Here is a 25,194-nt window from a genome sequence, read left to right on the forward strand (position 1 = left end):
AGCAACATAAATGAATCATAACCTGTGTGTGTGCATGTCTGTGTCACTCTAAACTACTGCATTATACATTGCTTTTCACTTACCTTATTCATCTGTTACATCTTTATGTGTTTGTTTTAACATTAGTTTTCAACCGCACTGGTGAAGGTGAAGGTGCGAATACATGCCTCGCAGGTTTTGTCAGAGATCTCTTTTGTTGTCTTTTTTAAATCGAGGTACTACACAGACTTATTTGTATCTTGACACCTTGTGTCTTTTGTCTTTTGTATTTTCTGTGTGTGTGTGTGTGTGTGTGTCTGTATGTGTGTAGGTGTTTGTGTCCAGTGTTTGAGAAAGCAGGGAGGGGAGTGTAGCTGGAGTTATCTCTCAGCTTCTTTTATGCGTTTTCCACTCAACCGCTTCCTTTGTGTCGTCTCAGTGTACGTGTGTATATGTGTGTGTGTGTGTGTGGGAGAAGGTGTGTGGGCGTTTTCATGGCACTGTTCCTGCTCTTGACTCCGCTCCACCTCCCTCCATCCCTTCCCTCTTCTCCATCTCCACCGTTTCTCCTTAATCTATCCTTCCATCCTGTTCAGACCGTCTGTCGCTGCTGCCCCCCTCTCTCCCCCCTCTCCCTCTCCATCACGCCTGCCGTAATGAGATTAAACCCTAGTGAATCCACTGGGCATCCACATGCACACACACTTTAGATACACACATCCTTCACAGTACTGCAGCGTACACACACACACACACACACAATCATCCACTTAAGAGCGCACACTATTCTCTCTCACATGCACTAAATCAGCACAAGCCTGACACAACCATGCAGCTTGCACACTTGGCATCGCTTCCAACACCACAGACACACACACACACACACACACACACACACACAGACACACACACACACATGGCATGTGACCAAGGCCTCTCACTCTTAGTCTTTCCCGCTGCCTCTTGTTATCAGGAGGCCCATGGTAAGGATTACAGTAACCCCAGGTCTGTCCTCTTAGGTGAGCTCCCCACTGAGCCATCTGGGCCTCAGTAATAATCCTGTTCCATACAGACTGGCTTACTGGTGCCTCCTGCAGGCCGACTGACTCATAGCACAAGGCTACAGACAAAGACATCCATCATGATTTGAGACTTCAAGCAAATCTAAGTTATGCTAATGTTGCTCAGGGGGCGGGGTCCTCACCAGAGCACAATCAGTGGAAATTTCAATGGCGAGAATTGGGTGTAAATAAAGGTAGCCTCTGCAGTCACAGTAAGCTCCCCCCTGCCCTCTGTTCTACTTAAACCCTCCCGCTGCCAACCTCTGCAACTCGCACACATACACACACAACTAGCTTCTATAATAGAGAGCCCACTGGCGTTTATTGACTTTTCAGTGTGTCTCGGTCTTGCGTATTCTCATAGTGGCTCTCCTGTTCTTCTCTCTCTCTCTGCAGCCAATAGGCTTTTGGGTTCTTGGTGCTAAAGAGTCGGACAGTACAGATATTCTCAGTGTTGGGGTGAGGCCCTCTCTGTGCTGCAGTGGAGGGCTTCACAGACACAGCTAGTCTAGTAAGTACAAGCTCTCTAATTCACCTGAATGACATTTAATGACAGACATTGTGTTATAATTATGTATATTATTACTGTTATATTACCTTTTTTTTTTAAGTTAGTACCGTTAGTCCATAGATAAACAACCTGTTTACATGTATAAATAGGTTTAAATTAAAGCATGACATTTCAAATAAATCATCTCTTTTAAATTGCTATATTTAAGTTGTAAGTAAGAGAGGTACGTATCCCACAGCTATAGCCCATAATTTTAATTGGGCCAGCTAGTAATTGTAGTGCAGTAGCTTTTTAAGGCAGTCCGTGGAACCCTGGTGTTTGTTGCATAATGACAAGTCCACCATTTGACCACAAATCTACTATGGATGCCATAATAATAAAAAGATCATGGTACGTTTTTAACGGTAACACAATGTGATTATACTTTGGGGTGGCTGTGGCTCAGGAGGTAGAGCAGGTCGGCCACTAATCAGAAGAAAATGTAAAGATATTAAAGTAGTACTTTCCATCTTGCTCTTCATCCAAATGGTTTTTCTGTATGTAAGCGTGTGAGTAAACTATGTTACTAACATCCACAGGCTGGATGCATCACGCAGTAGAGCAGTTTGGCGGGCGTGGCACGCGGGATTCCTTCCCTCTGGACGGACTCAACCGGGGACCATGGACTCCCATGGGCGGCCGCGCCTGGCAGCCACCTGCCAGGTCTGTAGCCAGGACAACACATACACAAACTTTTACTAACCCCTTTGTTCATTAAAACCGCCAGGTTGAACCTGTTTATTTTTTTAACAGAGAGCTGAAGTAAAAGCTCAACAACCTTGGTGTAAAAAATGCAAGAAATATCCTCTGACTGTATGGTGTGTGTTCTCTCTGTTCCCTGTCAGGTGTTCGCCTGGAATGAACCAACACCAGCTCCTTTCCCATCTACCTCCTAGTCCTATGGGTGGACTGAACCATCCCAGTAAATTCTTTAGTAATGGGTAAGACGAGCACCAAATCATCAGTGAAAATCAACAAAATGACATGAGTGTGCTGTCCTTTTTTTGTGTGTTTATTTGTCGTAATATTGTGTAACCCTTTTTTTTTTGGCTGTCCAGGCCCATGCGAGGAGGTGAGAAGCTTGAGCTCCCACAGCCAATGTTACCAGGTCTTCAGAGGGAGCAGCAGAGACCTCCACCTCATCATCATCTTCATCCTCCACCTCCCCACAGAGCATGGGAGCAACTAGGTCAGCTGTATGAATCCCACCTCCCTCCTCAAGGACATTCTGTTCCCCTGCCCAACGAGCATTCACTCCGTCTCCATAATGGAGGCTATGCAGGCAGCGGCGGGTCTCTCCCCAACCCCCATCTTCCCCCCAGCAGACAAAACCAGCTATTTAAGGTGAGTAACCTGCTACAAGATGATGATGATGATGGAAAATGCATGCAGATTGTTTTCACAGTTGAAAAAAATGACCCTTTTCACGGTTTCTGTGTTGTCTTTACTGTCTGCTTTAGTTTGGGGGTCCTCAGGAGCAGCATGTCCCCCGGGGTCCACCATTGCTGGGAGATGAGATGTGGGCTCAGGTGCACCAGGTACGAGCTCTCTAATTGGCTATGATTGTGTTTCATCATCCATATAGACATAGACCAGTCTCTTTTCTGGCTGTCATATCGGCTGCGACAAGCCAGTGTCACCGAGCTTTGGCTGAATATTTCAGCAAAGGAATGTTTTTGAACTGACACTGCAATAGTTGCACTGGTTGTCTACACTGATCCTTTCATTTCTCTGTTCACAGCAGAGGGGCTACCCAGGGAAGATGCAAGGGGGTCAGCTGAAGAGACCAGGTCCTCCATTGGGAGAGAACTCTGTTATCCAGCACACTCCTCCGCCATCACTGCACCCGTCGTCCCGCCCCGCCGCCGAGGACCGCCCTAGCCCAAGCAAGAGGAAAAAGAGTTCGGATCAGGTATCAGACAGAAATAAGCGGATTATTTTGTGTTATACCAAAACAGCCACAATGAGTGGCAATTTGCGACCACAGTTCTAGATTTTCTTTCTTTACTTTGAGTGGAAAATATTGTAACGTCCCACTCACTGTGCAGGTATCCCATCATGGGCTGCAGCGCTTCCCTGGCCCTTCTTTGACATCGCCGCACCAGTCTTCGGCCCACCACCTCCCTCTAAAACCTGCCTTCTGGAACCCCATTCACAAGAACAACAGCACTTCTTGGCAGCCCCCGACATCTGAACGCAAGAACACGCCATCCCAGGAGTTCCAGGTCCGAACAGTAAGAAAATGTCCCTTCAATTAGATATATGGTATTTGGACCCAGAGGTTAATATTTTACTGTTGGATTAAGTGGTGTCATAAAAGAGTTTTATATTACTAATGATCCTCTTTTGCGTTCTTTCTCCTTCTGTATTGTTTAACAGGAAACCAACAAACATGGAATGGGCAGCTACACCCAAAAATCCTCTCCTGCCTCTTCCACTCCTTCAAACCTCTCCCCTCCAACAAACTCTTCTCCGGGAAGCTACAACCAGGGATGTGCTCCTCAGCTTCAGAAAGACACATTCCAACCTCAGGCTGTAAACCAGCAGCCCACCACCCCTCACTCCTCCTACCCCAGCCCCAGCTCAAAACTGGGGCTAGGTTCACCCTGCCAGGCCATGGAGCCTCATGGTGCTCACAACCAGAGAGGCCCTCTCATTGGGGGCCAAGGTGGCAGCCAAGCTACCTCTCACACGGCATCTACCCCAACCAGGGGAGACAGAGATCAACACCTACATGCGCAGTCGTCACCAGCAAACCCTCCTGCTACCAGCAACAACAACAGCAGCAGCAGCAGTGTGCCTTACAGCCACTTCCAGCCTCATCCAGGGCTGGGGCACCAGGGTCCCCCTACTCGTCCTCCAACCCCTCCTCCTGCCAGCAGCACCTCAGTACCTCAGCAACAGCAAAGTGGGCCTCATGAGGCCTGGAGATACCAGAGGAGGCCCAGCAGTCACTCCCTAGTGAGTACAAGTCTTTCACTCAGTAGTTTACATCAGTTTGTTCTTCGTGTTATGGTCATTTGATATAATGCAGCAGGTGTTTTTACTCTGAAATAAACAGGCTTACTATCACAAAAAAGTATATATTATATACAATAAAGTATATCTTATCTATATTGATCATTATTAAATTAATTAATTGACATTGTTCTGTATGTTTGTCTTTAGGAGTCGGGCATCTACAGGCCTCCAGGACTGCTACCTCAGCACCAGCAGAGCCACAGTCAGGTCATGGATAGTCAGGTTCCAGGTCCCCCCCAGCATCACCATCATGTCAGCCCTCCTCTGCCCCCAACAAACTCCACTCGAACACCTGTCATCACCCCCAATCTTCCCATATCGCAGGGCTCCTGCTCCATCAGCGGCTATAGAAACAGCAGCAGCTCTAGAGGTGTAACTATGGCTGGCGCCTCCACGGTGACTACATCACCCCCTGCTGGTTGCCCTGTGAACAACGGCAGCAGTAATAACAGTTGGCAGGGAGGAAGACAGCCGGTAACCCAACCCTCCACCAGAGGCGTCAGTGGCCCCGCCTCTCAGCTGGATGCGCTGCTGCAGCCAGGATGTCAGAGAGGCCAAATTGCCAACCAACCTCACCAGCAGGGGCTGGCCACACCACAACAGGGACCCACCAAGTCCCAACCCACAAAGGGGAAGATGTCATTCTATTCTCAGGCTGAACTGGAGCAGCCTCCTGCGTTTTCCTCATCATCGTCTTTGTTCTCCTCAGGGCACCAGAGGGCAGGAGACAGTGTGATTACAAGCAGAGTTTCAAATCCTCTTCCTAGCTCTCCCACTACATACCGCCCAGCTCCGCGCTCCACTGTCCGCTCTGGCCCTCAGCCATCCAATCCAGCCCTCTCCTCTAGACTGGGTCATCAGTCAGACTCAACACAGGCGTACTCTCGGCCGCAGGTTTGTCCACCAGCTCCAACCTCTGCTCCTCAGTCTATCGAAGAGGCTCTTGACAAGCTCGACGCAGAGCTAGAGGGTCACATGCAAGCTGAAGAAAGGAGGAAGAGGGACAGAGAGGAGCGCGAGAGAAAAATGAGAGAAGATGAGAGGCGGAAGAAAGAATGGGAAATAAGACAAAAGCGGGACGAGGAGAGGAAGAGGAAAGAGCTGGAAAAGAAGGAGGAGGAGAAGAAAAAGAGAGAACTGGAAAGACAAGAGGAGGAGAGGAGAAGGAGAGAATGGGAGAGGCAGGAGCAGGAGAGAAATCGGAGACAAGAAGAGGAGAGGAGGAGGAGAGAAGCAGAGAGGCTGGAGGAGGAGAGGAAAAAAAGAGACTGGGAGAGGCAGGAAGAGGAGAGGAAGAGGAGAGAATGGGAGAGGCAGGAAGAGGAGAGGAAAAAGAGAGAATGGGAGAAGAAGGAGCGGGAAAGGAAGAGGAGAGAGTGGGAGAGGCAAGAGGAGGAGAGGAAGAAGAGAGAAGCAGAGAAGCAGGAGAGGAAGAAGAAAGAACTAGTGAGGCAGGAGGAAGAGAAGCGAAAACATAGAGAGTTGGAGAGGAAAGAGGAGGAGAAAAAGAGGATGGAGGAAGAGGAGGAACTGTGCTGTGCAAAAGGCAAAGAGCAGACAGCTATTGAAAATCTGGAGAGACTGCTCGCTGGCAGCACTTGTCCAACACCCCCACCTCCTCGCCTCTCTTCTGTTACTGCACCTTCATCAGGTCCATCGCCCCCCAACTCCCAGGCTTCACCCCCCTACCCCTGGCTAAGCCGTGGTGGCATACTCCCTGGTCCACCAGGCCAGACACCCACCGCCACTACTCCTGTTGAAAGGCTGCGGCCGCCCCCTCTTACACCTCAGACCGAGTATGCCAGGGAAAAGCAGCGGCAGAGGGAGATGAGGGGCAATTATGGCGGAACGACTTTCAGTCCCTCAACAACACTCAGCACCTCAGGGATGAACCAGTCGATATACGCCAACAAGCCCCCGGCAATGCAAGCCGCACCCAACCAGTCCAAAGACTCAGCCAGGGAGAGAGACGGCAGCCAACACTCCCTCCCTACCGTGGCACTTAGAGAGCCCCCAAAACTCTATCAGGCTTTTCCCAGAGAAACCCTCCCAACCACCACCTTTATCCTCCAGCTCCAGCACCACAAGGGGAAATGACTCTGACAGTGCTCAGTTTGAGGAAGAGCCCTCTGAGATGTCCACACTGCTCCCTGATGGTCTGGCTAACATTATGGCCATGCTGGATGAATCTATCAAAAAGGAAGAGGAGATGTATAGCAGTGAAAAGACTGGCTCCGCAGGTCTTCTTGACAACTTTGCTCCTAGTGTCCAGCCTATCAAGAACTACCTGTGTGCCCCAGACCTCATTCCGGCGACCAAGCATCAGCCCAACCAGGAAGACTTTGGATCCAATCAGCACGCTAGCCCTCCTGTGCTCAGCCGCCAAGGCTCTCTGGCGTCCCCTTGCAGCCGAACATCTTCTCTCAACGAGGAGGACGAGGACTACCTTAAACCTTCTCCAAATGTCCCTAAACAGTCAATGCATGTGGGAATGGGAGTAGGCAACACCAATTACCGCCACAGTGACCTGGCTAAACTTTATGGCCTCCCCGAGCAGACTAAAAGTGAGGCTGATGAGGAGGATGACGAAGAGGATTCTGAGACCCCATCATGTTCTCCACCACCCCAAAGACCCCACCTCCACCAAACAGGTGTAAACAACATGTTCAAGTCGCTAGCAACAGTCCTAGAGAGCCAGAAGTATGCTTACCGTGGTGGGCCTTTCGGAAGACCCCCTCCTTCGGCGCTGGTTGGGGTCAAATATTCCTCTTCACTTTCACTGGGCCCTGATATCTGCCGCCAGCAGCAAGGCAACTCTCCCACGTCAGATTCAACTAATCCACCGTTCAGTCCAGTTGTCCCACCTCTCAAGACCTCTCCTGCTTCTCTGCTGGAAGATAAGAAACTGAAAATAGAGGATGCTGATGTCTGGAGAGATGATGGAGAGACACCAGAGGACAGAATGAACTCTACCACAAAGGAGAGCTTCCCTACAATAAACCCAATTAAGGTGGTCAAGGAGGAGCAACAGTTGACGACCATCTCTGAGTCGTCTCTGGCGGAGTTGGGCAAGAGCTGCGAGGTCATGCTCAGTCGACAGTCACTTCCCAACAAGAACTCCCATGATAAACCAGACAAAGTGGGGGACAGACACAAACCTAAAGTAAAGGAACACAGAGAGAAAGACAGAAACAGGGACAGAGAAAGGGAGAAAGAGAAGAAGAGGAAGCACGGTCACAGTCACAGCAGCAGCAGGAACCATGAAGACCGGAAAGAAAAGAAGAAGCATAGAGAAAAGAGAGACGAGATGGCCTTCTCCTCTTCGTCATCCTCTTCATCCACTCACTCCAGCCACAAGCGGCACAAGGAGGGCAAGAGCCATAAGGAGAAGGATCGGAGAATTCTTGGTGACCTCAACCTCCAAAGCAAGGAGGGGTCTGAGAAGAATCGGGGTCATTGTGACACAGATAAAAAGAAACGCAAAGAAGCATCCGGAGCCAGCTCCACCAATGAGGGGGAGCACGCAGAGTGGGCCTCGGGAAGTTCTGAAGAGAGATCCTCCGAGCACAACAAAGGCCCTGAATCTGGTTCTTCACTAGGTTCAACAGACTTCTTGAAACTGAAGGCGCTGTCAGACGGGCCACCCAAGGAGCTGAAGATTCGTCTGATCAAAGTGGAGAGCGGGGACAGGGAGACGTTCATTGCCTCTGAGGTGGAGGAGAAGAGGATCCCTTTGGAAGACATCACCATCAAGAACACGGCCAGTGAAATTATCAGGTCCTGCAAGTAAGTGCACTGTGGACTTTTCTAAACAAAACATTAAACGTGGTTACAATTTTTTAAATCCCCCCCCCCCCATACTACGCAGTTTAAAGGACCCTTTATTTCTGTTCTAGGGGGACCAGAATAAAAGAGAAGTTCAGAGAATCATACTTGCTTCCAGCCTTCTCTGTCAAGCCCATCATGACCTCCGAGGAACGCATTCCAAGAGAGAAACTCAACCCTCCTACACCCAGCATCTATGTAAGTCACCATGTCCACTACATCTCATACATTTACTAGCTTCCTTTCAGTCTTTGGCTTTTCATTTGATACATGATGGGAAGTGAATAAATCAGCCAACAGAAAAGGTGGGAAGCCACTTTAATGTTTAATCAGAAATCACACAAATAAAGCAGTCTTTAAAAAACATAAAGTTGGCTTCATATGTAGTGTACAGAATAAAGAGTTGATATTTAGGTACACTGTGCCTGTGCTGCCCTCTTGTGGTGATTCATCAGGCATGAAGACAAATAAGCTGCAAGAGTTTGTTACTGTGTACTGACGGGATTTTTCTTCTCTGTAGTTGGAGAGTAAGAGGGATGCCTTCTCCCCTGTGCTGCTGCAGTTTTGTACAGACCCCAAGAATCCTGTTACTGTCATCAGAGGCCTGGCTGGATCTCTGCGACTCAGTAAGTTTGCACTGACACATTCAATTTATTTACATGTAAAAAGCTTTCCTGATACTTCTGGAGAAATCACACTACTAAAAAAGGGTCTTGCCCAACATCTTGGTTCATTAGTTACAAACAGACGCACTATGTACTTGCATCATCCCTGCTGCTCTTTAGTCTCAGCAATTAGGTAATGCTTAACTGCCTCAAACGTATGTGCCCTAATGTTCCCTCCTCTCACTGATTTTAGACCTGGGGCTGTTTTCTACAAAGTCACTGGTGGAAGCAAATTCAGAGCAAGCAGTGGAGGTCAGGACTCAGGTACAGCAGCCTGCTGATGAGAATTGGGACCCCAGTGGGACAGGTCAGACGTGGCCCTGTGAGAGCAGCCGCTCCCACACCACCATCGCCAAGTACGCCCAGTACCAGGCCTCCAGCTTCCAAGAGAGTCTGCAGGTATGTTCCACTTTTTCTGGGACTCCCGTGTTTCTGCATTCTGTGCTGCAGTCCAGCTGATGAACATGTTGTAATCCATGTTTTCAGGAGGAGAAAGGCAGCGATGAGGAGGATGATGAAGACGATGAGAAGAAACCATCCATCGGTTCTGATATGTCCAGCAAGGACGGCTCTAAAGAAAGTAGCAGGTAAGGATAGTGTTAAGAGTGGAACGTTTACCAAAACAAGTGTTGTACAATTTGTAGTAATGCTTTAATTTTTTCCATTTCAGTGCTGAGCAGAAACCAGTGGGGAAGATAATTAAATTTGGCACAAACATTGACCTCTCAGATCCCAAGAGGTGAGAAACTTGAACACATCACCCAAGACAGTAATGAGCTCTGTAGCAAAATCTGGTGGTCTTTGAAGATTAAAGTTGACAATAGAGTTCTAAACTGCTCTCTCTGCTCAGGTGGAAGCCCCAGCTTCAGGAGTTGCAGAAGCTGCCAGCATTTATGCGTGTGGCATCCAGTGGAAACATGCTGAGCCATGTCGGTCACACCATCCTAGGCATGAACACTGTCCAGCTCTACATGAAGGTTCCAGGGAGCCGAACGCCAGGTAAAGGACACTGAGACTCCTTAATGTGTGCACTGGTGGGAAGACACCTTTAGTTAAACAACAACAGGCAACACAAGTTACTCTCTGAATTGCTCCATTTTAAATAAAAAATGAAATGGCATAACAGAAGATATTCCATCTTCATCATTCAACAGGTCACCAGGAGAACAATAACTTTTGCTCGGTGAATATCAACATCGGCCCCGGAGACTGCGAGTGGTTCTCTGTCCATGAGGACTACTGGCAAGCCATCAATGACTTCTGTGAAAAGTGAGTAGGGATAAATCGGAGAATGTAAACGGACGTTGTTCAGTTGGTATTTACATTTTATACATTTGGATAATTTACAGGTTAAAGTATAATTACCTTATATACCAATATTAAATGCAAGTAGGAGTGCAAGGTTTATTTTAGATGTTAAACCCTGCACCTTTCAAGACTCAAACATCAGCTCTAACAACTTTTTCCTAATGTTCTCAGGCACGGAGTGGACTACTTGACAGGGTCCTGGTGGCCAGTCCTGGAGGACCTCTACAACGCCAACATCCCTGTGTACCGCTTCATCCAGCGGCCTGGAGACTTGGTGTGGATCAACGCTGGAACTGTTCACTGGGTTCAGGCTGTTGGCTGGTGCAACAACATTGCCTGGAATGTCGGACCTCTCAATGGTAAGAAGCGCGCCGCCTAGCGACCAAACACAGATTACTTCAACAATAGTGCGAATATTTTTTAAGACATTGTGTGTGATGTGTATCTGCAGCTTACCAGTACCAGCTGGCCCTGGAGAGGTTTGAGTGGAACGAAGTAAAGAAGGTCAAATCCATCGTCCCCATGATTCATGTGTCCTGGAACGTGGCCCGCACTGTGAAGATCACAGACCCAGACACCTACAAGATGATTAAGTGAGTACAAACAAACTGCGTTCAGCTTCTCGTGTATTAGTTACACCTGGCTTAAAGTAATGCAACAAATCTTACTTTCATTAAGGTCATAATGTTCAGTGTTGAAACTGATCGTATACCCTTTGTGCCCTGTTAAATTGTACTGCATTAGATGGAAAGGTAGGATTTATGGCAAGGCTGTTCCACATTGCTTTTGTAAGTTGTTAAAATACATGCACAGAAAAATTCCAAAATTGGCGTTGAAACGTTTGATGGTAACTTTTAATTAACGTTTGTCTCTTTACCTTTCTGCCAGACACTGCCTGCTGCAGTCCATGAAGCACATCCAGATCCTGCGGGACCAACTGGTGGCTGAAGGCAAGAAGATTTCCTATCAGAGTCGGGTCAAGGACGAACCTGCCTACTACTGCAACGAGTGTGATGTGAGTATCAGTCTATCACAGACAGACTCTCAGTTGCCAGTTTATTGTGTACACCTACCTGCGTGTGAGGCGGCGCTACAGATTTAGAAGCATATATATTTATTGATTCTCAAACCACAGATTTACAGTAGAAATATTCTTGACTCACTTGTTAGTTCTGCAACTATTTTGAATGTTACTTAACCCGTTCTCTCCTTTTTGTCACAGGTGGAGGTGTTCAATTTGTTGTTTGTGACAAGTGAGAACAGCAGCAGGAAAACATATGTGGTTCACTGTGAGGACTGCGCACGTCAGCGTAGCCCCAACCTGACCAACGTCGTGGTGCTGGAGCAGTACCGCATAGAGGAGCTCATGAACACATATGACTCCTTCAGCCTGGTGAGCAGACACAAACCGCCGTTGAATATTCCTGCTTTCTTAATCTTTTGTTCTTCCATAATTGATAGTTGTGCTAGTAGTCTCCTAGAATTTGAGGTTCCTTTCTGACCTGAAATACAAATAACGGTCAATGAAACTTATTCACTAATACATGAATTTCATTATTTGTAAACCAATTGTGCGTCTTGTCTCACCAGGCCACCTCCTCCCGGTGACAGCGCTCCCCTTCCTGCGTCTCCTCAGCCATAACCAAAACTCCTGCCAGACAGGACAAAAGACAGTTTCACTTTGGTTTTCAACTAACCCTTTCATTATTTAAAGATCATTTTTGCTACTACTGCTAATACTTGCCGAACAGCCAGTTGAATACGTTTACTCATTTTACTGTTTACAAAAAGAGATACCAAGCCGCCAATAAAACATACCAGTTTACTCTCAGATGGTGCTTTCAACCAGTAACCCTGGCAACTCTGATGTTGAGACCCAGGGGGCAGTTGGTGCTGCCATTGAACAGACTGTGGAGAGAAGGTGATGCTTTCAATGGCGTGTTTCTGTCAGTACCCGAGAGAACTTTTCTGTTGTCGTCTTGAATACTGAAATTTGTACATGCTGTTTGCAATTTTTGTGGGGTGCTGTCTTTTTTAAAATAATTTATTGTTTTGTTTTTTTCTAAACTAGATCAGCCTAGATATATACCACATTGGCCTTGTATTTAGAAAAGAGAGAAAATGAAAAATACTAATAATAGAGATATGAACATTTTTCTAAAGCATTAAGAATTTAAAAAAAAAAATACAAGTGTTTGGAATGCTTCAAAACATACGGGTTTTAATGACTTTGGTTGTTTTGGGGGGGATTTCATTTTTGTCTTTCAGATTCTTGTATGTGTTGTAAATCTTGTGTTTGTATGAATTATACTTTTTTCTTCTGGAGATTAATATTCAGTTGACACTCATCAGGTCTTTTTGTTCATTTCTTCCATCTCTGTATGAACTATCTTGGAAAAAAAGAAAAAAATCATGGTCATCTGGTGTTTGCGTGTTGTACCTCTGACTGATTTGTTCTAATATGCAGACTTAGTATTTCCTGGAGTTTTGTTTTGGCATTGTACATTTAATTTAAAATGTTTCCTCTATTTATTGGATATCAATGTTCTCCCTTTTTGAATAGGGTTGTACAAGTTTGCAATTTTTCTCTTTATTTTTTATAGTGACCGATTGCTCTGTAAGAACTGAAATGTGGGGGTTGTGTGTCCACAGGAGTGGAGGCTGCTGTTTCTCTGGTGCTCGCCTCTCACGACTCCTGCCTTTTTCTCCTGATATATATTAAATGATATCTTTATCATGAATATAACGCCACCTTTCCTGTAGACGATAGGCACACTGCTCACGTAGAGAAGATGACTAATGGAATGCTGTGTTTGTATGCTCATTAAGGAAAAAAACAAAACTACTTTTTCCAAAGTGTTTGAGAAATTGTAATTTTTTTTATTATGTAGGGGGCTTTTAGACGAGATTTTAATGATTTTATGATATTATCTGTTGAATATGATAACGGGATAGATGGTGCTAAATGTTCTCTTTGAACAACCTTTTTTTTTTCCTGTTTGTCTTCTTAAAATGAGAATTCTATTTTTCCTGTTGCAATATTACCTTACCCCTTTCCTTCTCTTTGTGGTCGTTTATTTATAACTGCACTGTTTAGAGAATTCACACAGACATACTTGCAGACACACACACACCAAACTGAGCCAGACATGTCTTAAAACACTTGTGAATTTGTGTGACATTACTATGACTATTAATAATAAACGCTTTTTGATAAATCCAGAAGTGAATCAGCACCTTCTAATTCCCCCCCCCCATTTCACTTGCTTGGTCACATCTTGTCTGCCACAGAGGTTTGACCACAACCTGCCAGTAAAATATGAATAAATGAGATACCAATATAAAGAAAGAATCTATCCAAGGAATATAAAATAATAACTGAGATACTCATGATTTATGTTGGATAGTACAACAGAAATGAACTCAACTTCTCTCTGTCACGCCATTTAAATCAAAAGCAAACCAAAAAACCGCTCTTACCTGCAGACATTAGGACCCAGGGGTGGAAAACATGTAAGTGTATTATCTATCTCTGCATACATAGAGAACATACAGTACTGTGTACAATTTTAGGCATGTGTAGAAAAAAATGCTCTAAAGTAAGAATGCTTTCAAAAACAGACATGTTAATAGATTATATTTTTTAATTAACTAGGGCTGCAAATAACGGTTATTTTTATTGTCGATTAATCTGACGATTATTTTCTTGATTAATCGAATAGTTGTTTACTCTAAAAATTGTCATTCAGTGAAAAATCTGTTTCCCAAAGCGACGTCCTCAAATGTCTTGTTTTGTCAACAACCCAAAGATATTTAGTTTACTGTTTTAGAGGAGTAAAGAAACCAGAAAATATTTACATTTAAGAAGCTGGAATCAGAGAATTGTTCTTTTAAATAAAAAAAAAAGACTCAAAATGATTAATCAATTATCAAAATAGTTGGTGATTTAATTTAACCCCTTAACGCCAATTTTGTAAACATGTGTTTTCACCATTCTTTGCCTCGCCCACTTTTGGTAGCCATCTCGCTGCCCTCAAATGTGTCACAGCCCACCTTAAATCCATTTACACTCCACTCTCACAATAACAAGTCATATCCCTCAGCTGTGACACATGTTTGGCGCAGCTTTGTCATTCACGTCCTCTACTTGAGCTCGCTATTGTTAGACGTGCGTGTGAAAAAATAAGGCTGAGGTCGATAGTAAAAGTTTCCATTTAGACATCAGCATCCAGGTTAAACTGAGGAAGGAGACTGTAGCAGCGGCAAACTTCAGATAGCGCAGCAGGAAATAGCAGGGAGCAGTAACAAGAGGGCTCAGACTTCAGTTTCCTCACTCATTATTCAAAAGGTAGTCTAACAATAATAATGTGCAACAGTCAACTTCACCTTCACATGTGACTAGCCGCAAATGCACCACGTGTTTTTTTATGTCATGTTCGTCAACTATTTATCAGGAGCAGAAATGTCAGAGAGAAAAAACATGCAGGTGTCCTTTCCGCTGTAAAACAACCACTTCTACTAATCTGTGTCTGCATGTATGTAAAAAACACCACCACATTAATATAAACGCTTTACTTCATCTCGATTTCCTTCAGCACGTATCAGTCTGATTGTAACCACCTGTCTCATGCATATTGTAGCTCTTTTTTTTTTATTCCAAAGAAAACAAACAAGCTACCTTTGGAAAATAGTAGTAATAGTAATATTTTTGTACTGGGCGACAGGCACTGGACCACAGTACCCTATGCGTGAATCTCACCTTGCCATAAGTAGGGACACATAATATCATTAAAAAAACTTTAAGATAGAATCTCCATTGTCTTGAAAATGTTTATGTGAAAAGCTAAATATTCAGTGGATTCAATACTTTTAAATAATTTGTGTGGCTCTAGGTATAAACTTGTTTAGATTTGCTAACATTTCATGTCTCATGAAAAGAAAGAGTGGTCTGGAGCCAAAAGGAAACAACCGATGTCTGAGCTTTTCTCCTAAGTTACTAACTAAACAAATTAAACAAGTACAGTTTCTATTAATTGTTTCTGGAGACCATGTATAACAATAATGTTTTCTTCTTACAATATTAGAAACAAAAGCAGGCAAACTTTCCTGTACGTAAAGGAAAGAAATAAACTGATAATCATAAATGTTTAAAAAATGTATTTAGTTTCAGAGCAGAGACTAAAAGAAGCGTTTGGAAAACTGCACTTCTAGAGAGTACCAGAAAGTTTCCTCTAATTTTCTAAGGGCTGCCTTGGGAGCCGTTATTGAGCACGACTGTAAACTTCAGTGTTCCTAAGCAGAGTGATGGAGCATTGGCAGGTCACCGCGTCCTCGGGTCAAGTTAGGGGCCACGGGGAGAGGGACAGACTAAAGGAAATCCTGCTTCAAACCACACAGGAAGACCACCTCCGTCCGTCAGTCTGTCCGCCCCGCTGCAGTCAGGTGATGATGAGAGGGCGAGCGCTCTTCCCTCCGCAAAGACAAAATACATCAGCAGTCCAATCACGACTACGCGGCGTAATCATGATGGACAAAAGTTTGTTTATGCCGCTCTGGTTGAGCATGAGAGGAAAGATTATGTAGTAACTTTTCCATCTGTAATTCCCCAGAGGAGATGCAACCCCACCACCGCCCCCAGTCCATATACTAATCTGTCACTGTTTACTGTAAACCATCATGTTGCATTTAGACCTATATCTTTTACACACACCGACCTGTCCAAAGGAAATAAGGGACCAGAGAAGGGCTGGAAGTAAACAAACACTGCAGCTCAAAGCAGAGGGAAAAGGGCAGAAAGTCAGGATCAGAGAAGACTAATTCTTTAGCTTATGCTGTGATCTTTTATCGTTTAACTGATTACCGCCTGCCTCGATTTCTTTGTTCTTCTTACATCATCCTCCTTTCCTAATCCTGTCTTTTAGAGCCTCCAGGCTTTTATCTAAACCACATCTCCTGATAGTGCACATATATCTCATCATACGTCGTAAACACTGACGTCAGTTTCTAGGTTTCGCAACATCTCGTATCTTCACATCATGTAACTGCTGTGAAGCCCTCCGCTGCTCATCTTACTAAACACCAGGCTTGACATCTGCTATAATGAATCACCATCTGAACCTCCGCATTGTCTCTTATCCTCCACAGGCTCTGCTTCCAAACCACACGTTATAAAATTGATGACTTGCCCAAACCACTACATAAGCCTCTGACAAACTTTTCAACTTCTATTTCAGATGGATAACTATTCGGCCTTAATCAACCTCAGCACAGCCACACAGAATTAGAACTACGCAGATGTTTGGTCATTTATGCTTCAGAGCTCGAGGTTTAGCTTGTTCAAGTCCTAACAGGATGTTTTTAGAGCAGCAAGGTGACGTCGCGTTTAGAGACTATATATCATTCAAGAGGAGGATACAGTCCTAAAACACTGTTTACTCTACTTTAAATATCCCTATGGCTCATTTCCCTGTAGGAATTCATTCTATTAATCAAACACTGTATGTATCTTATCATTCGTTAATTTAGTACATTTGTGTATTTACTGGAAATAAACAAGACTGTTGCTGAAAAGGTCAGCAGTATCTGCAGTACACTGGGTTAGGCATCCTGCAAAAATCTCCTGAATTGCTTTGTAATAGAAAATGTGCGCTGTATTTTCAGCTTCTCTTTTTATTATTAGTCCTCTAGCATGGAGATGGACTTTAAGTATGTTTTTTTTTTTGTTTACCTAATAAGCTTCTTTTTTAAATGATAACACGGCTGCGTTAAAACACACACAAGTGCAAGCAAAACCTACATGTACACAACAGACCTGCCACATCCACGCATGTACTTTTGGGCGTATTTCAGTTAACGCATGTAACAGGAAGAGGGCGCTGTTCTTCCAAAGCAAACCAGATACAAAGTTAAAGTTACTAGCAGGTTGTGGAGTTACAGGCCATTTTTGGGAACAAAAAACCCCAACAAAATCACTCATTTTCTTATTATATCGGATGATGACAAATACATGAAATGCAGTGCCAGACTCTTATCCAACCAAACATGATAAAACAAACAACCTGAGCAATGTCATCAGCAGCTCATCTACTACTCTCAACAACTCTCAACTGTCTTTGCCACCCTTCCCCCTCACATTCTGCTCTCCTGAACCTCAACTTATCAGGCAAGTTGTCTCGCTCTGACCCCCAACACACAGCACCCAGCCCCCACTGCAACAGGAACAGGGTAAACGGGGGGGTAACATGTCCTGGATATGAGGGGTGGAATGCATGTGCAGAGAGGAGATGTTAAAGAAAGGCAGGGGGGCTGATAAGCCTGGTGGGTGGAGAGAGAGTGGGATGGATGCAGGGAGGAGGGAGGGAAGGAGAGACGGCACTGTGGACTCAGATGGGGGGATAAAACGAGGAAGGCAGACAGGAGTTTGACGTACTTAAAACAAAGACCACTGCAATTGTGAGTTGTTTTCAGCCGCTGAGGCACAGGAATTTGACATTGCATGTGGAAAAGAAAACAGACTCTGGGACGTAATCAGCTCCACTGACAACTCTGGATAGTGGAGAGAAGAAGCAGCAGGAGGCCAGAGCTGCAGGAAGCCGAAATACCAACATACCTCCACTAAACAGATAAGGCTTTAGGAGGGAACCTCTGAAACACACACCACAAGCTCTTTCAACTTCTCGCAAGGAAAGGAGAGGCAAAGTCACCCTGTTCTTAGAGAGAAGGGAATAAAGAGAGAACGCGTGTGTGCAGGACTGACCGGACTGAAGTGGTCTTGAGAGGTTAGAAAACAGCAACAATCTGGAGGACGAACAGCAAGAGGTCCACCTAGCCCCACAGCACAATGTAAGTACAAGTGCAGCTGCATCACTCACACACACATTTAACTCATTATTATGACTTGACCCCTGAAAATGTGCTAAACGTTCTTATTTACTACTGATGTTCAACATAAAGCAGCACGTCCAACAGGTCTGAGAAACACAGACTGAATTAAAGCTGGACTTATTTCAGAAGCAGTTGTTATATTTTATTCTTTCTGAATGAAACGATTGGCCGGCCTACTTGCCCTACCTGCGTGCACTGTGCGTGAAAATGTGCTGATGAATTGGGATTTGTTTTCAGTTGGATACTTTCAACATCTAGCCGTCTCTTGCTAGTTTCTCCATGCTGCCTACCCCAGCTTCAGTGCGGCTGCTTTGTTTCAGACAAAAGCATAACAGAATGACAGAACAATAGAAAATCTCCCTGCAGCATCCAAGCATAATAACACTGCAAGAACTAGCAGAGCATCTACGTACATGGTGGCATGCACACCATGAAGACTTTAGAATCAATCAAGAAGATGTACTGGGTGACTACATGCCACCATGTGGCAGCTACATCTACTCCACTGCACAATATTCCCCGATTTAGAATTCCTTCGTTTGGGTCAAACAATGACATGACGTATTATTCAAAGAAATGCTATTCAAACAATACTAAGAACGGTGAGTAAAATGGGTGGAGCGCCTGAATGTATTTTCAGTAACATGCGTGTGCGCGAACACACTTTCCTGCCAGTCTTTCCCGCGTGACCTTCAACCTTTAAACAACACTTGGGACAACAATGGGAGACAGATGTCGAAAATAAACACTAAAGCAGCCAGGACAGCAGCATAAATACTGTCTTCCACTGTCTCATATTAAGTGAAAGTGAGAACTGTTAGCGCAATTTGAGGCGTTCTTTTACTTACAACCATACAACTGCAGCTTCAAGTGAACATTTACCCAGTAAATACCCAAACATAGATAATGAATGTCTGAATATTGGTTGATTATAGTATGATATATTGTACAGTCCTCTGTCGGTCCCCCTGCTTTAACAGTAGACTCTCACAGAGCATCCTGGTGTTGTACATATACAAAAAAAGTGTTTAATGTATTTTATGCTTTTTTTTTTAAATCTATCATTTATGTATTTTATATGTTTTGATCATATCTTTTTTTAAATGTACATAATTACTAGTTTTACTGTAAAGTGTCTGAGTGTCCCGAAAAGAACTACAGAAATAAAATGTATTATTATTATTAAACACACAGTATGCCACTATGGTACTTTAGCAGTAACAGATAAATGAAAGATTTACCACCATTGCAATATAACACAAGTATTCCTGCATTGCCCCTTAAAGGAAAAATATCTTCAAACTAACATTAAGATACGTGAAAGCACCTATCGGCTGACTGCCGTGTTAAAGGAAAGGCTGCTTGACTGTGTCATCCCTAATGGGATTTTTCCATGGCTGTAGTATTTTTTGGCAGCTGGCCCTGTTGCTCAGAGATGTCCCACCGTCTGGCTGGGGCATCACCGTCTCCTGACCTTTGAGAAACGAGGATATCCTGTAGCAGACACAGCTGCATACCACATAAAACGGTAACGCTGAATGAATGCAAACTAATAGGAGCTCGGGGTTAAAGTAGGCCATACAAGTATGATCTGGCGCAGGTTTGGCAAAGAAGAGCTTTGAAAGACTTTTTAATGACGCCAACACAGAAAACAAAAGTCCAGGTAAACCTCCAGTGTTGTGTCATAATCACATCATTTATTAAATATATTATGCTGAGGCCATTATTTAATGAGGAATTAATTATTTGATAATGATATTTGGGCCATCATTAGTTCTCCATTAACAAAGAACAAACATTTTTGGATAAGGATCCCTTAAATATCTTAGGGGTTTTTTTATTTTATTTTTTAATTGTGGCCAACATCTGCAGTACTGTGCAGGACATTTTACAGTTAACACATGAAGTGTTAATATTAAATAAATGTAACGTAACTTATTAAATGCTAACAGTGCAGGCATGACAGCTTGTATAAACACGAGCACACGTGCTGACAACACCGACTTGTATACAAACAGACTTTGATGCCACAGCCTTCATCTCTCTACTACAAAAAACGACATAAAGCAATTATGGGCCCCTTTCCTTTCGGCCAATCAGCTCTCTGATAATCATCAATTTACAGATGGCATCACACAGGGCTTCCTGACAGATAAAACCTCTAACCTCTTGGTGAACCCACAGCCCCCGAGCCTTTGAAGAGTGGAGTTTGATTAGGTTCAAAAGGTATTGCGGACCAGAGTGCTTCACTCATCCAGTCAGAGTTTTCCACAAATGTAGTCTCCAAACATGCTCATCAGGACTGACCGACCGTTTCATATAACAATATCTGCAGTGACACATGCAATTCTGTCGCCTCTGTCATTGATTTCCATCCCACACCGTTGATCCTTTAATCTTTCTGCCCACAGTTTGCTATGAGTATGTCCGGTACTCTAGAGAAGGGGGCCCACCACCAGGCCCTGGACCTGTCCGAGGAACTGCCGCATCATCACCACCATCACCATATCAACCACAACCAGCATCTTCACCACTCCAACTCCCTGGCCTCCACCGCCGCTGTGGGTGGAGGCAGAGAAACGCCCTCGCGCGTGGTCGTACCTCCTCCTTACTCGGCAGCCGAGAGCGGCGGCGGGGGCAGCGAGGCCCCTCTCGAGCTGCGGGGGTCCCTCGACTGCTGGGCCTGCTCGGTGCTGGTGACGGCGCAGAACCTGGTCATCGCCGCGATCAACGCCTGCCTCGCCGGACTGGTGTTCGGGACCATCCTGACACCGGCCATCGTCATGGTGGTGTTCGGCTTCCTGTGCCACTCTACTGTAAGAAAGGGCAGAGACGGGGGAGAGGGGGGACGGCTAGGTGCTTACTCGAGATGTGTGTGTTAGGATAAATGTTTACATCTAAACAAAACACGAGTGGAACAGGGGAGAGGGCCGCGTCCATCTTGTTATGAAACATCTCACATGAAGTCCTAATCTCACAACTTTGATCCAAAAGTTTGAAATAGTTGACGCCTGGGGCTTTGGGTGGAGGCTGGCTCCGTCAGTGATGAGAGGTTTTATAATCAGATAAATCTTGAGGTTCTTTCAGATGTCGAGGAGATGGGTGAACGGGGGGGAGGGGGGGAGGGAGTCTAGGGAGCTAGACGTCAAAGTACAAAAGTGAAAGACTGTTTGGTTTCTCGCTGTGTGAGTGATGAGAACAGCTGAACATATAAAAGACGGCGTGTAACTCGAACAAAACAACCTACTTGACCTGTTAGTCAGTGAACATTATCCTGGGCTACCCCAGAGACTTTAATGCATACCAATGGCATTTCTGTGGGCCAGCAGCCTCCTTAATGACCACACAGACCAGGATTCTCTCTGTTCTCCTGCTCTCTCACAATTAGACCTCATGTGACAGCAGCTTAGAGAGGGATTAACCAGGACCGGGGGGGGGGGGGGGGGGGGGGTCAAAAGCAAAAGGGGTGAGAAGAAAAGCAGGAAAGGGCAGATGTGTTGAACATTTTGGTTTCTTTTGGGTTTGAGGGAATTCTGTTTGCAGTAGTAGTCGTCGGGAAACACGGCCAGCGCAATGTTTCACATGAGCATCAACAAGCTCGCTCTTAAAAGGGCCTTTCCCATTAAACCTAGCTCAGAGCCATACAGGAGGGCCTCACCGAGTGAAAACAAACATTGGCATACTTGTATGAGTCTTATCGGTTACAACTCCAACTCCGACCGTCTCGGTCTCTCTCTCACTCCCCCTCCTCCTTAATGTTTTAAAGCTCCTTCTCCAGCAGGGATATCATTCTGGACAGATCTAACTACATCTATCATGATAATGTCACGACATTTCTATACTTAAAAGTAGCCTATGCAGCTACAAAGACCTGGAAATCACCGTTTTCAGACATTTCACAGCTAAACTATCATATAACTAATCACTTTGACCATGTTGGAGCTTCATCTTTATGATCAATGACTTTCAAAGATACAAATGTTTAATTTTTCAGCTTTGCTTTTATCTATTATAATAAATACTCCTCTCCCCTGCTAAGCTCCCTCAGTCCGGCACACCGTTTTTACTCTCTGCACTTCCCTCATGCACTTGAATGTTCACTTCATCCTTCATGGGGGAGGTAAGGATGATTCAGGCCTGCTGTCTCTCCGTTCTGCTCCCACACTCAAATCCCGACCCTTTCACCTCCTCTACCACTCCCCCGGTGATACCGCTCAGCAACAAGTGTGCATGCGTTCATGTGCAGTATATACTGATAAACAGCTTTGAATCAGAGACGCTTATGATGGTTCCTGGAAGTTTTATTGATATTTGTCAAAATTATGTTTTGTGGGCTTCTGATTTAGATCATGCGCGCGTGTGTGTGTGTGCGCTATGTCTCTACCAACTCTCTACTATCACTACTAACTGGTGTCTGTCCTCACCTCATACACACATACCACATGGAGCACGCCATCTGTTCTTCCCTGCCCTTTACACATGTATTTAAATCGCTGCTGATGTACAAAGACCAATCGAATACTGAATGATCAAGTCTGTTCCACAACAGTATCTCTGCCTGACATGGCAGAGCTGAAAATATAACTGCAGTAGATTTACAGGAGACTCAAACAGCATCCTAAATTGGTGCTGGGCGTTTTGCAGCGACATTTCGGATAGCACAGCTGAACAGGGAATGATGTCACTGTCACATCTTCATCCACTGTGCAGTTGGTCTGTGCAGAATAACTGGGCCTGTAAAGTGTCTGCAGGCTCAGTTAGTCTGCAGCTGCCCGTGACCTTTGACCTCAGTCTGAAAGCAAAGAAGGTTTTCTCTAAACATTAATAAACCCAAGACGATAATAAATTCCAGGTGTGAATGTGTGAGAGTGGCGCATTCCCGAAAATGCATGACATCTCAGTGAAGCTACCCTGTTGAATGAAAGGTTTAAAAAATGTTTACACAGGTTGAATGAGAAACCTAGCTCTCCGCCACATCATTCAACTGCTGCCTTTCTCTTCTCGTCTCCCCAGGTCCGCCCTCACGGGACGACCCCCTACTGCTCAGACCTGCTGACTGACGGAGGCTGTGTGGCTCTGCTGGTGGTGGGCTTCCTCTTGGTCACCCCTCTGCTGGTCCTGGCGCTGGCCGCATACTGCCGCCTGGCCCGACACCTCCAGCTGGGCCTGTGCTTCATACCGTACAGCCGGGCCGTGTACAAGAACCTGCCGGCCACCCAGCACCGGGGCCTGGGCACTGGCTGCTGCGGCGGCCGAGACGGAGCCAGCAGTAGCGGGAAGGGAAAAGTCTGGGTGTGAGAAGAAGGTGGGAGGAAGGGGAAGAGGGGGAGGGTGGGAGAAAGGCCATTAGACGAAGAATATGAAGGGAACTGAACACAAGAGCAGGGTGTGATGACTATGAAAGGGCAGTGGATATAAGGAACAGAACAGTGTATACGAGAGAAGGGACCAATTTGCAAATGGCAATAACAACCAGCTGGTTAGAAAATAAGTTAACTTAAGCAGTTGTGTTTGTTGGCATTATTCCACGGGACACATTACTATGTTACTGGAGTAACTTTCCAGTTACAACACGGTGTGTTTAAGTATTGAACAGAGGGCCGAGTACAAACACAGCACGTATTCTCTGGACAACGTAACGGGGACACATGGCCGAGCAGAATCTATGTGTCCAGGGCAAATGCATATTGTTTCATGTAAACAATCATAGAAACAAGAAAACAGCATACTAAAATAAATACATCCACAACTGTCTATGTAAGCTATTAACTGAAAGAATCAAATGGTGCCTAACCAAGTTTGCTCAAGTTAAAGAAATTAGCAAATTGGATATACTAAGTTGTCATAATAAAAAAATAAAGCATTTAATCAAACCTGCATACAACCTTAACATTCCTGAACGAATCAAGGAAAGGAGAAAAACTGAAAATAGCACACATCAAAAAGGTTGTATCGACACTAAACGATACTTTTTTCTAGTCACATTTATGTTATTATGAAAAAACATGTTTGTCTATTGTAGTTCTCTGTTAAGTTGTTCCAAACTGTGAGGGCGATTTCTCATGTTATTTCTTGTTTTCTAATAAAGTTTTTGGATTCAGCTGGAGTCATGCCTGTTCTGTTTCAGCATGTGGACGGGTTGACTAGGAAAAGGAAAGGGTTGTGCAAGACTGTTCCCAGTTAAAAGGGCAAACAGACTGACCTCAGTACCAGAATAAACACCAACGTGAACGTACACACAGTTCAAAAACACTTCCCGAGAAGCCACCAGAGCTGCACGGCATTGCATTGAAAACAGTTACCATTGTTGAAAAAAGATGTTCCTTGAGAAATCAGGTCTGAAAAAAAGATTACAGTGGAATTTATAAAATGCATGTAGGTTAAAGCCAGCCTTGTGACTGAGCAGGCAAAACCTCAAGCGTGGTAGGCTTGACAGAGTGCAGGTAATGTCGCCCCCCAGCGGTGAAAGAGTGGAACGACACGAGACCAAAAAAAAGCTGGGGCAAATGAGACTGCTCTCATAAAATCAGACATGTTTCAGAATTACAAATAATATATTGCATGTAAAAAAAGTTGCAGTACACTTGAGATGAATGAAAGCATGCGGTTCCCAACCTTTTTGGCTTGTGACACCCATTCAAATGTACACATCATGTCTAGTCGCAGTCCTCCACATGGATGGAGGGACCTGAATGTGTTTTTAAAGGCCTGAGATGTCCAGTAATTGAATATCACAAGATAAAAGACAAGATTAAAACATTGCTTCCAGTTGCAGATGTAATTGTTGTTTTCCCATCCTGTTAATCGTCTCACATCACACAAGATGGATTTTGGGAAGCACTGCTATAACCATCCCTCATTGAGTTCTACAACACAACATGCTTTAAACCTGTCTGTATGA

General features: G+C 44.8%; 2 protein-coding genes and 1 long non-coding RNA gene across 3 annotated transcripts in view; 2 read left to right on the forward strand and 1 right to left on the reverse strand.

Annotated features, from left to right (window-relative positions):
• kdm6ba (lysine (K)-specific demethylase 6B, a) overlaps positions 1-13,631 on the forward strand; it is a 100,095-nt gene extending 86,464 nt beyond the window's left edge. Inside the window, 22 exon segments of the mRNA XM_038730483.1 lie at positions 1,437-1,551; positions 2,130-2,253; positions 2,436-2,531; positions 2,649-2,934; positions 3,051-3,128; positions 3,332-3,502; positions 3,639-3,815; positions 3,970-4,551; positions 4,759-6,660; positions 6,662-8,397; positions 8,508-8,634; positions 8,957-9,062; positions 9,295-9,500; positions 9,588-9,688; positions 9,772-9,840; positions 9,952-10,100; positions 10,256-10,370; positions 10,581-10,768; positions 10,861-11,002; positions 11,298-11,424; positions 11,632-11,802; positions 12,000-13,631. Coding sequence (XP_038586411.1) covers positions 2,135-2,253; positions 2,436-2,531; positions 2,649-2,934; positions 3,051-3,128; positions 3,332-3,502; positions 3,639-3,815; positions 3,970-4,551; positions 4,759-6,660; positions 6,662-8,397; positions 8,508-8,634; positions 8,957-9,062; positions 9,295-9,500; positions 9,588-9,688; positions 9,772-9,840; positions 9,952-10,100; positions 10,256-10,370; positions 10,581-10,768; positions 10,861-11,002; positions 11,298-11,424; positions 11,632-11,802; positions 12,000-12,017 — 6,666 coding nt within the window. The 5' untranslated portion in view covers positions 1,437-1,551; positions 2,130-2,134 and the 3' untranslated portion in view covers positions 12,018-13,631.
• LOC119911587 lies at positions 11,788-12,327 on the reverse strand. Its single transcript, XR_005445916.1, has 3 exons — positions 12,228-12,327; positions 11,997-12,060; positions 11,788-11,911 (listed from the first exon to the last, which is right to left on the reverse strand). It is a non-coding gene; the product is annotated as an uncharacterized LOC119911587 (long non-coding RNA).
• A 4,146-nt stretch (positions 13,632-17,777) lies between the features above and the next one.
• On the forward strand, positions 17,778-24,399 carry tmem88b (transmembrane protein 88 b). The gene is made up of 3 exons (XM_038730497.1): positions 17,778-18,251; positions 20,705-21,109; positions 23,307-24,399. The coding sequence occupies exons 2-3, from the start codon at positions 20,711-20,713 to the stop codon at positions 23,589-23,591; spliced, it is 684 nt and encodes a 227-aa protein (XP_038586425.1). The 5' UTR covers positions 17,778-18,251; positions 20,705-20,710; the 3' UTR covers positions 23,592-24,399.
• The last annotated feature ends 795 nt before the right edge of the window (positions 24,400-25,194 follow it).

The sequence above is a fragment of the Micropterus salmoides genome, unplaced genomic scaffold (genome assembly GCF_014851395.1).
Source record: "Micropterus salmoides isolate LMB-PRFRI ecotype aquatic unplaced genomic scaffold, ASM1485139v1 Ms_hic_scaffold_2, whole genome shotgun sequence".
Taxonomy (NCBI): Eukaryota; Metazoa; Chordata; class Actinopteri; order Centrarchiformes; family Centrarchidae; genus Micropterus; species Micropterus salmoides.